The following is a 12,944-nucleotide window of genomic DNA, read 5'->3' as shown; positions in this document are numbered from 1 at the left end:
TATGTGTTTCAAAACTGAACACATAATATCTGCTCACAATAACATCCCATCCCCAGAACCACTAAAAATCCCAAAGCTAGGCCAAACCTGTTGCAAATGGTTGGATTGAGCAAGGCATGCTATGTAAATGGGCAATCACACTAATGCAGAAAAGAGGTTGTGAATACATGGGGTAGAGTAATCTGCTTCTTCTCTCATAATACTCATGGGAAGTCAAAATTATCCACTAAAGCTGAACCAGAGTATTAGGGACACACAAAAGGCACTATTCTGTTGTTCAGCACACAGTTAAACAATGAATTTTGCAACCACAAGATGCAGTGATAGTTATCAACTGCTTTAAAAAGGGACTAGGCAATTCCTTTGAAATCCAGGAGCATGCCTCTTTGTCCCATTTGCTGGAAAAAAATGTCAATCAACAATAATCTGTTGCCCTTGGCTTCCCACCATAATTGATCATTTTGAGAAAGAAAATCTAGACAAGGAAGGTGTTAGGTCTCATCCAATCTGGTCGTCTTATCTTCTTACCTTTTCTTTTTCCAGATTAACATAAAAGGGTCAAAATGTTGCAGTGATACTTTACAGATTGTCCTTGACTTATGACCACAATTGAGCACAAAATTTCTGTTGTTAAGCAACAGTTTTCTCCCATTTTACGACCTTTCTTGTCACAGTTGTTAGGTGAATTTACTGCAGTTGTTAAATTTGTAACACGGTTGTTAAGTGAATCTGGCCTCCACATTGACTTTGCTTGTCAGAAGACCACAAAAGGTGAACACATGACCCTGGGACACTGCAACCGTCATAAGTATGAACCAGTTGCTGAGAATCCGAATTTGGACCACATGACCATGGGCATGCTGTAATGGTCGTAAATGTGAAAAATGGTCATGTCACTTTTTCTGTCACTAGATGAATGATGATAAGTCAAGAACTACCTGTATTTTTTACTTCTGGAATGCCCAACTCAGCCCAGCTGGTACAGTCTCACTTTCCTTCTGTTCTTCCTACAGATGAGAAGTCAAGCAAACATGATGGAGAAACTGAAGAATTCCCAGTCGCCTGTTAAGCCTGAGCAGCCAAGCCTTCTCCCACCAGCTGTTACTCCAACCCCTCTTCCTTCCCCAGATGGTGGGGGGAATGATGTAGAGGCCACTGAGCCCCCCACCAGCCCCACTTCTTGCTCACCTCAAACAAAGGGGAGCCCTCCTGCTGAGGCTCCCCATGCAGCACTGCCCCCCAATGTCCCTGTCATCAGCCTGGCCTACAGCAAGTCCCCCACTCCTGTTGAGGTCCCCACAACCCAACTCACTACGCTGCACCCCATTCCTAACTTCTTGCAGTTCTCAGGTCTGCCTGGACACCCTCCGCCATCCCTGCCTCTGACCGGAGTAAGGAGTCCACTTTTAGCCCCACAATACCAGCCTCATCCCTTTCTCAACAAGTAAGTCCAGAAATTTGATCTGGGGGGAGGGAGGGGAAGGGGGACGAGGCAAGGAAGAAATCCTGGTTATGTTGGCAAGCTGCCAGTGCCAACTCTGGGAAGAATGGCAGTGGGTTCATCTAGACTATGTTATAAGCGAATTATCCCACTTTTGTAAATTGACAAAACAAGAACTATTGCAGGTCAGCAGCCATAGCTTCTCTGTGACAGCATCTCCCAACATGGAATATGTGCAGTTCTCAGAATAACTAACAAGTATTTATGTTCCATGTTGCCTAGAATTCTGGAAATTGAAGGTCAAACATATCTGGAAGGTACAATATTAGGGTCAGGTGCTTTCCTGAGTCATACTACAGCCCTTAAAGTCTCAGGACAATTGAATTTGGAAATTGAGAAGGAAGCACCCCCTGTTAATAAGATAACTTGTTGATAAGTAGTAGAAGCTCCCACTCAGTGAAAACCAAAGAGGACCTCTTGCAATCAAGAAGGTAGGATAGCAGCTTAGGCATGGAGCTTATTAGGCCAAGGATCATGATAATGCTAACAATCAAAGTGTTCATGTCATCAAGCAGATGACAAAATCAGATGGATTTGTAATTGGCTGACAGACCACACTCAATGAGTAGTCCTTAATGGTACTACATCTACATGGAGGAAAGTAAGCAGTGGAATACCACAAGGTTCTGTCTTAAGCCCAGTACTCTTCAACATCTTCATAAATGGCTTAGATGAAGGACTAGAAGGGGGACTCACCAAATTGGCAGATGACACTAATAGCCTGGCAGGAATAGCCAACATCCCAGGAGTCAAGCTCAGGATCCAACATTTTGTTGATAGACTTAAACAATGAGCCCTATCCAACAACATGAATTTTAATGTGGAGAAAAGCAAGGTTTTACACTTAGGAAAAATCAAAGGCACAAGTAGTTTTTGAAACCAGGCTCAAAAACTAACTAGGAGAGCAACTTTGGAGTGCTAGTGGGTGATCACTTAAATATGAGGAGCAGTGAGCAGCTGCCACTAGAAAAGCTAATACAATCCTTGGTTGTATAAACAGAGATATATAATCAAAATCATGTTGAAGTAATAGTACTGCTTTATAAAGCCACATCTAGTAAGACCACACCTGAAATATTACATCCAATTTTGGTCATCACATTACAAAAAATATGTTGGGACTTTGGAAAAAGTGCAAGGAATAACAACTAAGATGATTAAAGGCCTGGAGATAAAACATCTGAATGGTTGCAAGATTTGGGTTTGGTTAGTCTCGAGAAATGAAGGGACATGATAGCAGCATTCCAGTATTTGAGAGGTTGCCACAAAGAGGTCAGCTGATTTTCCAAAGCACCAGAGGGCAGGACAAGAAACGATGGAAACTAACCAGAGAGAGAAGCAACCTGGAATTAAGGAGAAACTTCCTAACAGTGAGGACAATTAACCAGTGGAACAGCTTGCCTCCAGAAGTTGTGGGTGCTTCATCACTGGAGATTTTTAAGAAGAGACTGGACAGTCACTTGTTTTAGAATGGTATAGGGTCTCCTGCTTGAGCAGAGGGTTGGAGTAAAAGGCTTCCAAGATCCCTTCGAGTTCTATTCTTCATTCTATTCAGTAAGTCGTGTCCAGTGTATCTTAATTTCATTTGCAAGGGACCCTGAGAAGGAAACAGATCTTCTAATTACTTGATCCTGGCAGTCCTTTGCCTCTTTTGTTGGTTATAGCTTGGGACTTGCCAAAACATGAACTCTCTTTACTATTATCTGTAATGAATGAGTTAACTTAGCAATTAGGGCACAACATGGAAGATGGAACCCTGATTGTTTTATTAAGTTTTGTGGCCAGGACTTTGGGGGAAGCTGAGCTTATGAACTGTGCCAAGCTACACAAAATTATATGCCTGTAGAAATGGTCTAGAAGGGTTCAGCTTTATTGATTATATACTGAGAGAACTGGTGTGAAAGTGAGCAACCTGGAGGCCACTAATACTATTTCTACATGATAGTGGTTCATCCAGTGCCATCCTGTGTGAAAGCTGCTAGCTGAGTAGGGATGTTTGGATTGATGGAGTGGTCCCTGCCAATGGTCCTTGGGAACATGATAGGTTCTTGACCACTCTGAATGGGAGAAGAACAAAGTTGTCAATATGTCTCAGGTTCAGTTTAATCCAGTGATTTAATGTTGAGATTTCATTTTTTTTCCCATGGTTTATCAATAGCCCAACAATGGGTGTACTATCAGTCAGTATTGGTCAGTCTAAGTTGTGTTTCCTGAACATGCTCTGCCCAATCTCTGATCTAGGCATGGCATCAGATGAGCTGCTATAGATGTTTTTGTACCCTATAATGGGATGATAATCTTTTTCAGAATTAAAATTGGAGGCACACTTTGCCAAATACCTCCAAACAATGTGACTGAGCTACTCACAATATGTGAAGGAATGTAGCTGAAATAATTGTTGTTAACTGGGCAGGTTAATCCCATTTTTTGTTTCTCACCATAGTACAAATGCTGTAAGGCTGGATTTGCAGAGAGAGATGCAATAGAGCCTACGTAGAACGGTTTTGATCTTAGACCTGCTGCCAAGAGATGTGAGAAAATGATCATATTTGTATCCTATTTTTGTAGGGAAGATTTGTAATTAAAGTTGTATTCATGCTTTGAGATGGCGGTTCTGATCAATGTTCTTATTTCTCTCTAGCATCTACCTAGGCAACTCGGGGACATTTGGCCTCTTTCCTAATAACCGCCTCAAGCGGAGACCAAGTCATTATGAGCAAGACATTACTGAAGGTGAGTGGCCATGGGCAGAGGGGGTATTCAGCCGATTCTGACCAGTTCTGGAGAACCGGTAGCAGAAATTCTGAGTAGTTTGGAGAACTGGCAAATCCCACCCATCTGTTCTCTGCCTCCCAAATCCCAGATGATTGGCTGGGTCTTCTTTTGTTGCCCTGCACAGCAGAACGGAGCTGGAAAGCAGGTTAGTGGAATGGGGAGGGAATGGGGATTTTGCAGTAACCTTCCCTTGCCATGCCCACAGAACCAGTAGTAAAAAAATTTGAATCCCACCACTGGCCATGGGGGAAAAATAAAGGGTGTTTCTCTCCCAGGACATAGCAGAGAGAACTAGCAGAGAAACACACGGGACGGATACAGAAACAGTTTATATAAAGTGACTGCCAGTATGGGGGGAAGGAGTTCCCAATTCATGTTCAGCATGATCCCTTTTGCAAAGGCCTCTCACTGTTTGAGACTTTTCTTTGTACCTGCGTAGGTCTTCAACCTCAGAAAGTGGCACGCCGGGTCTTCACTAATAGCCGGGAACGGTGGCGTCAACAGAATGTGAATGGTGCCTTTGCTGAGCTTCGGAAACTCATTCCCACCCACCCACCTGACAAGAAGTTGAGTAAGAATGAGATTCTTCGCTTGGCCATGAAATATATCAATTTCCTGGTCAAGCTACTGAGTGACCAGGCCAGACTGGCTGGAGGGGAGACTGCTGAAACAACCAGCCCCTGCAATGGCACTCCCAGGACTCCATCACCATCAGCATCCATAAAACTGGAACAGTTAACCGCTGAGTCAATGACTGTGTTGGAAGCAGGAGAATCACGGTGATGTCTAGCAGTAAAGACCACCATCGCCACCCTTTTCTGTGCATCTACAATGCTGCCCATGTGGTTCAAGCGAGCATCAGTGGAAACTCCTTGGCCTGCACATCCCTTCCTTGAGTCCATCACCCATGGAACAGTCTGCCATAATAGGATTATATTGACTTTGGAAGATTTCATTTGACTTCAGGAATCCAAAAACAGAGGGAGAAGGTGCTGGAGTCCCTTTGACTGAGACATCCATTGATGTCCAATGGAAGCCTCAAAATGTGGGGACTCTGGGAGAGATGAGGTTTTATGTACAATTCCCTGGTTTAGGGCAGTAGGAAACTGCTTGAGCAGTTCTATATGATATCTGGTTTGCATAAGATACCCTCTAGCTCCTGTTGGCTGTAAGAGGAAGACCTTGATGTCAGGCAGCACTATAGCTGGAAAAGGTGCTCTGGAGTTTCATTTTCACTGTTTGCTGATTAGTGCTGGTTTTTAGCCTTAACACTGCTCCTGCCAACAAATCTAAGCCAGTACCCCACATAAATATTTGAGCCTGTACAAAAGGGCAAAAGGAAATAAAAAGAAGTGGCAAGGTTAAGAAGCTGAGCTCCCAGGCCCAGTCTACTTTCCACCTTCCTCTCAAAATGGGACTCTGGCTCGGTTATATCAGTGACATCTTTCTAGATGGGAAAAGAGCTACTGAAGGACTTCGAGCATTCTTGTCAATGGCTTGGAAAGCAATGGCCATACAGACTGTTCAGTGCATCTGCTGTGCTCTGCCTAGTTGGGTGTTCAGCAGTAGCTCAGTCAAGGCTACAGGCAGTGGTTTGTGTGAGCATGTCTTCTTTTTGACATGCTTATTTTCCTGCATGCATAATGTTTTTCTTGGCAATTTTTGTGCAGAAACCTTCGTTATCAGTCCCAAAAAGCAAGAGCACCATCTCTGCAGGAGAACTGGGCCTTAACAATGGTCTCTTGTGAGCCAGGTGTGCTGTTGGGGAGTTACTCCAGATGCAAGCAGTTAAGAGGGAGTAGGTGGTGGTGGTGCAGTAGCTGCTGTGTCACTCCTAAGGGGCCAGTTGGATGGGTGGGAGGTTGCTGGGAGCCCACAGTTTCAGAAACCTTCTCCCTTCCTGGAAAGAGAAGGGCGGTTTATGCTGAGTCAATATCTCGAACTTCTCCCCAAACCCTGGGCCCCTTACCAAAACCACATATGACAGCAATGATTCTGGAGGGAGGGAGGCCTGAGCTGCCTGTTATCAGATGAAGAAGTTTGCTGAAAGGTCTTTGGGGTGAAGGAAGAAGAAAGATTACCATATCTACACACACACACACACACACACACACACACACACACAAACAGCAGGACCCAGATTTGCTTGTAAAGGAAATTGTTCTCCGCTAATATTTGTTTTTATTGGGAGGAGGATTTGTAAGATGGGATTCTTACACTCAATGCTGTCCAGACCAGAAGCTCCTTGGAACCAAATTCTTCTAAGTTGTATGATGTTTTAAACTGAAGTCAATGCCATAAACAAAAAGAAAAGTAATATATTTGGTGATAATTGTTGACACTGTAAAAGGTTGTGTGGGTTGCGTGCTAGATTTTGAATCTGAATTTTTCACTGCAAGGAAATGATGAGGAACTACGCGCGCGCGCGCGCGTGTGTGTGTGTAGTGTGCTTGTGAAGTGAAAAACTGTTGAAGATACAAAAGTACTGCATCCTGAGGTGATTCCTCCTCAGTCCTCTCTGACATGCTGTAAAGTATGGCAGTAGCACCGCAATGGTTGGATGAAGCCACATTTCAATGTCTAGAGAGGAAATGGCCCAAGTATGCCCACAGGGCCTGGTGTATTATTCTGCCAATACCCAGCAGCTTACCTGATATCATGCACATTCCTTGGGTAGCTCTTCCTTGGCTACAGCCTAGTTACATGCTAGAAATTAACCCCCAACTACACAGAGCTGAATGGCAATTTGTGACACGTTCCTGTTCCTCTTGCCAGTTTTGGTCTCATTCACTTTGCTGTGATTAAGGAGGTTTTCCTTTTTTATTCAACTTTCTGAGTTTGTAGTCTAAGCAATCACTATGCCTTTCTTTCTTCCTCTTGTCCACTTTCCAAGCAGTCCTTCAATCACAGGATGTTGATTTTATTTTATTTTTTCATATTCCCTTATCACGCTATACTGGTTCTTGCTCTAGTCAGCTCAGTGAAAGGATCCAGAATATCTGTTTGGGTTTGCACAGCATACTGAAGCCTTAGCCAACTATCTTTTAGCCCAGAATCTAGCCAGGGTGGGAAATCTTGTGGCCACCGTGTCATGCAAATCCAAGAAAGATAGTAAACTGTAACTGAATGCAGTCTAAGCCCGTGAATACCCATTAATGTTTATTATCCAATCATTCTTTAAGTTAGTGACATCTTTTGTTTAGCTGTTATTGTTTATGTGGAATCTTTGAGGTGCCAAAATCAAATTAAACATTTTGCTCAGAATTTAGTGAAAAGAACATGGTTCCAAGGAAAACAACTACCGGTAATCGAAACATAGCAGGCCCAGTCAGTGAACTATTCTGCTCAGGCTCCACCATAATGAATTGGAAAGTTTAAAGAAAGATGCTGTTCAGCAGGCAAGAGCAACTTCTACCAGACTGTTAGAATTGATAGATGTGCAGAGGATGTGGTGTGTTTGTATGTATTGCTGAAAGGACCCTATAAACCGAAGTAAGGTAGCCATATTTTTAAAAGCAATGGATGCCATTACAATCCAACTTAGAATACATAATGAAAATTGGATACATTTCCCACTATGCTGGCATATGGAAGGTGCTGGTTTTAAATTCCATCATACAGAGACAAACGGGCTCATCCGTTTTAAAGAGTTGGAGTCAAGTTCGTCTCTATATTTTGGTTATTGATAAGCAACAACTAACAAATTCTCCATTGTGATCCTCAGATGTCTTGAGACCAAGCTGGCAAGTAGAGAAAGACCGGCTTTTTAGACCTGTGCATTCAGCTGAGCATCTATTTTGCTATGGTTTCATACAACTGAGTGGTGCAAGGATCTCTGCACCTCTTGATTTACTCACACTTATCAATTCCATGATCCTCAAATGGTATTAACAGAAGAGGTACACATGCCTCCCCATGCTGAAAATTTCAGTTGCTCCCTGGGAGGGTCAAGCAAATAAGAAGGCCTTCAAGACTATCTTCAGTATTCCCCTGTAGAAGGGGAGTCCACAGGGGATGTTTAAGGAAGTCAAGATGACCACTACAGTGGTGCAGTTGAAGCACTGCCTGTTTTTATTTGCATCACATGCGGAGTTTTTGTGGATACTTGTGCTACGACACTTTAAAATCCACAGCAGGAGAGGGAGCATGGAGATGTGTTAGAGGACCAGATATTTTTCCTGTCTGCCACTTCTTTGCTCAAAATCACCCTTCCTCTGAAGCCAAATTCAAGCAAAGCTCAAGAATTCCAGGGGAAAGTGGGGGTGAAGAAATGGGAGATATTTGGAAATTGAATCCCACCTCCCATACTGCTTGCTTTGATCCCATTGACCTTCAGAAGCTGCATTCCCTCTAAAGAAGATGAAAGGTGTACTGTTGTACCATGCAATGGAGGACCACCACACTGAATTCCAGGCAAAGGGCAACCAGAAAGAACCAGAAACCCTGCTAAGAAGATACATCTTGGAGTTGGGGTTGTGCTGAGAAACACATAAGAAGATCCCAAGTCTCCCCTTCTACTCCAGTTAGTTGGAGTTAGTTGCCAAAAATGGCAGTCACCATCTACCTTTATGTACTGCTGTTTTCCCAATTCCCCAGATGATCACAATCATTTTGTCACATTCACAGTGTCTTTCCTCTTGAAGCAATTAGAGGTTTCAGGCCATGGTCCTGGGGTTTTCATTAGCAAAAACAGATTTATATTTGTATCAGAAATTGATTTAAGTCTAATGATGTTAATGTTGGGGCCTGAAAGCCTTGTGCTTTACATAAAAGAGAAGAAGGTCAAACGGTTGGTGTCAGTGCCAGAGTTGGGCTTCTGGAACAAACAAATACCCGAATATGTACATACCCTGGACAACACATACTTATAGGCTTAAAGGGATGTTAATTAGGACTACTGTCTTGACCTGCAGAAGACACCTGTTTGTGTGCACCCGATCCTGGATGTTTTCTACATCAGGGTCCATGACTATTAATCTCTCTTTGAAGTGTTCTCTCTCTCTTTCAAGGAAGACAAACAGAAACAAATACAGTCAATAACATTCTTTAATTCAATCAGTTAAAGAAGGTGCTGCATCTATAAATTTTTATTATGGAAAAATTGTATTAATACATGCGTATTACACCCCGCTCGGAGAGTGGCACTTGGGGAGGGAGGGATAGTGCCGAGGGCTGATTGGGACAGGGGCTGGGGCTGGAGGAGCTGACCCACCACATCACAGCTGCTGGTTCCCTTTTGGGGGGTGAGGGTGAGAGGGGAGAAGCTACGTGCAATGCAGGCGGGTTAGCAGAGGAGCTGTTCTGCAGACTTGAGCTATCTTCCCCTGTATAAAACCTGCAGGTGGAGAAGGGTAGAAAGTCATGATGGCTAGCAACTGAGGGGCTCCCATGAGCCCCCCCACCTGGAGGCAATTTGCTTGTAATCTCTGTAAACATATTTTGTTCACATTTCTGAAGCTGGATGCATAAAGTTTGATCGCTTTCTCTTCCTGTCTCAACTTGTTCGCTGGTGACAGCAAAGGCATCAGTTTAAGGCACTTCCCTTAATTCGGCTGCAGGGTTATGAGTTCTTTTTGCTTTCAGAACCAAACCAGTAGCAAACCAACAGCTTCATAAGGAGAGGAAGGGCACTAAAGGGTCAAGGGAAAGAGCTGGAGATGGCTGCTCTGAAGCATCAGGCTGATAGAAACAGATATGTGCATTTTGAGTCTAGACTAGGCAGGTGGGACACCTTAGCTTGGCACACTTATGGGAAAACTTACAAAAGGGCCCCCTGCCTTTGTACTGAAAAGGAGAGTTGCTATCTTAATATCCACATAGGACTAAGTCAAAATGGGGGTTCTTGTTGCAGGGGTAAAAGAGCTCTTTCTGTAAACATCCTGAGTGGATTAAAGAAGGAAATGCTCTTTAGGGCTACCATATCTGGGTTGCAAAAATATGGATGACCATTAGATAGCACCCAAAGGTTAGTGTTTTCTGTACTATATGTCTATGCTGCCTTCTAGTGGTCTTGCACTAGATCTAGTAGCATTAGGAAATGTGGTCAACAGAATGGCATCAGTGGGAGTCATTTACCTCTGCAAGAAGTGGAAGACACAGCAAAACACATTACAAAACTTTGGAAAGAAGATTTGGGGGACAAAGCAGGCCTTTTGGCCTTACTTGCCATCTCAGTCAACTCAGTGCCATTTGGAAGGGATGCTCTTCCAAGTCTTCATGGGAAACAGGAGCAACGTTTGAAGAAATCCAACCATTTCCTGCTTCCTAGCTAATCTAAATCTCCCGGCACAGCAGAACAGATGATAGTCGGAAAAAGGAAAAATAGCAATTTAGCAGGTAAGTTTACCGGGTAAGGAGTGAGTGGGCGGGGAGGGTTCCCGCAGGCCATGTGGGCGGCGCAGCCTTGTGTTTCTGTGCAGCCTGGATTAATTGCTTTGGGGGGGTGCTCTGGGGGTGAGATTTCTCTGTGGCCCACCAGTGAAAATTTTCTCACAGCCCACCAGTGGGCCGTGGCCCACTGGTTGGTGACCACTGCTCTAGTCCCCTAATCCTGGTTGCTCTTCTCTGCACTTTTTCTAGAGTCTCGACATCTTTTTATAGTGTGGTGACCAAAAACTGGATGCAGTACTCTAGGTCAGTGGCCCCCAACCTTTTTTGTATCACAGCCTGGTACCGGCATCACAAAATGATCCACGGACCAGTACCGGCATCAGCACGCATGACCAAGACAAAGCGGGCCGAGCGACCGGCCAGCCAGCCGTCCCCTGCTTCTCCCCGCCACCTTCAACTCCTCCTTTGTACCTTTTTTGTGCTTTTTGGGCTCTTTCTTAATCTCTTCCTGAGTAACGCAAGACTCCACTGCCATCGGTTTGAAGCCGCCCCCCCCTTTGACGAAACTAAGGCGCGAGGATTCCTTCAGCACCCAAATGCCGCTTTCCAACAACCGATGACCGACAAGCTCACCCGGAAGCACTTTCTCAAGCACCGTTGAAACAAAATGTCGGCGCCCAAGGAAACCGGTGGCCCGGTACAAAATGATCCATAGACCGGTACCGTTCTGGGGCCCGGTGGTTTGAAGCCGCCCCCCCCTTCGATGAAACTAAGGCGCGAGGATTCCTTCAGCACCCAAATGCCGCTTTCCAACAACCGACGACCGACAAGCTCACCCGGAAGCACTTTCTCAAGCGGCGTTGAAACAAGATGGCGGCGCCCAAGGAAACCGGTGGCCTGGTACAAAATGATCCATGGACCGGTACCGTTCTGGGGCCCGGTGGTTGGGGACCACTGATCTAGAAGAACAGACTGATTAACTTAGGGATTCAAAGACTCCTGGAAATTGGACACTGAATTTATTTGAGAAGTGGTTTTGGTGTGAACAAAAGATTGGTGGATTATTGGACAAAAAGAAATAAAATAAACAAAAAAAGATGTGTGGAATTTGGGAAGAAATTGAGTCAGAAATCCAGTATATGAAGGACATTTTGACAAGAAGATGTGAGAAGATTCTGAATAAAATGCAGAGCATAGATGAGGCTTTCAAGAAGAGACTGCCATTTGTCAGAAATGGTGTAGGGTCTCCCGCTTGGACGGGGGCGTTGGACTAGATGATCTACAAAGTCCCTTCCAACTCTGATTATCTGTTATCTGAGCCGGAAATCAAGACACAAATGACAAAGAGAAAACAGGATGTCTAGGAAGAGGAGGAGTTAACCAGAAGAGCAGCTGGAAAAATAGAACAGACAAAACAACAAACAAAAAGAAATTACAAGGAGATAAAAATAAAAATAATGGTGATTGATGATATAAATCAACGGGAGAGTATTTTAAGGGAAGTTAAACAGGAATTGGAACTGCAGGGAGTTTTCTTTGGGAGAGAGACAGGGGTAAGAGTAGAGAACTTGGAAATGAGACAATGGAACTGGGTAGAGAAGGGAGAAATGTATAAGAGAATGGGCCAAGAAGTGGTAGCAGATAGAGATAAAAATCCAAGAGAAGAACATGGGAGAGAAGCTAAGAAACAAATAATTAAAGCTTTAATGTGAGTGAGAGATGATGGATAATAAAAAAGGAATGGAATGGAATGGAATGGAATGGAATGGAATGGAATGGAATAGAATAGAATAGAATAGAATAGAATAGAATAGAATAGAATTCTTTATTGGCCAAGTGTGGTTGGACACACAAGGAAGGGGGATTAATGGAATAGATATTTTTACATTATAAAGTGAATTAATAACAGAATTTAGAATTTTAATGAGGGTAATTTTGAATATGTTATATGGAATAATCAAACAATTGAAGAATACAATTTAACGTAAATATGTGTATGATTAGTTAAACTACATAAGAATGTTGACTGTAATATATATGAATATTAATATTCTATTTGTAAGAAAAGGAAGCATACGTAGAATTTAACTGATATAAAAAGAACATATTGAAATTTTGAATAAGATAATGAAATTATAATAAATATGATTGTACTATTATTAGAATTATATAGCTTGTTAAACCTAAATATGATGAATATTATTTTATTTGCATTAAATAAGTTGCAAAATATGATTAGAAAGGGGATATTTTTTAAATATAATAGTGGCATAACTAAAAATCGGAAAGGGGATAAATAATGGAAGATCATAATTCAATATAAATTGGTGAATTATTA

The 12,944-nt window shown here is 43.1% G+C and overlaps 1 protein-coding gene across 1 annotated transcript; it reads left to right on the top strand.

The window, feature by feature from the left end:
* The first annotated feature begins 991 nt into the window (after positions 1-991).
* On the top strand, positions 992-6,593 carry LYL1 (LYL1 basic helix-loop-helix family member). Its single transcript, XM_087925980.1, has 3 exons — positions 992-1,444; positions 4,143-4,234; positions 4,716-6,593. Exons 1-3 carry the CDS (start codon positions 1,014-1,016, stop codon positions 5,057-5,059), a joined length of 867 nt encoding a protein of 288 aa, XP_087782106.1. The 5' UTR covers positions 992-1,013; the 3' UTR covers positions 5,060-6,593.
* Positions 6,594-12,944: the final 6,351 nt, after the last annotated feature.

This window comes from Pseudonaja textilis, chromosome 2 (assembly GCF_049901715.1).
Source record: "Pseudonaja textilis isolate UNSWEBS1 chromosome 2, rPseTex1.2, whole genome shotgun sequence".
In the NCBI taxonomy this organism is placed as follows: Eukaryota; Metazoa; Chordata; class Lepidosauria; order Squamata; family Elapidae; genus Pseudonaja; species Pseudonaja textilis.
Note: the sequence above shows the minus strand (reverse complement) of the source record. Positions and strands in the feature narration are given on the sequence as shown.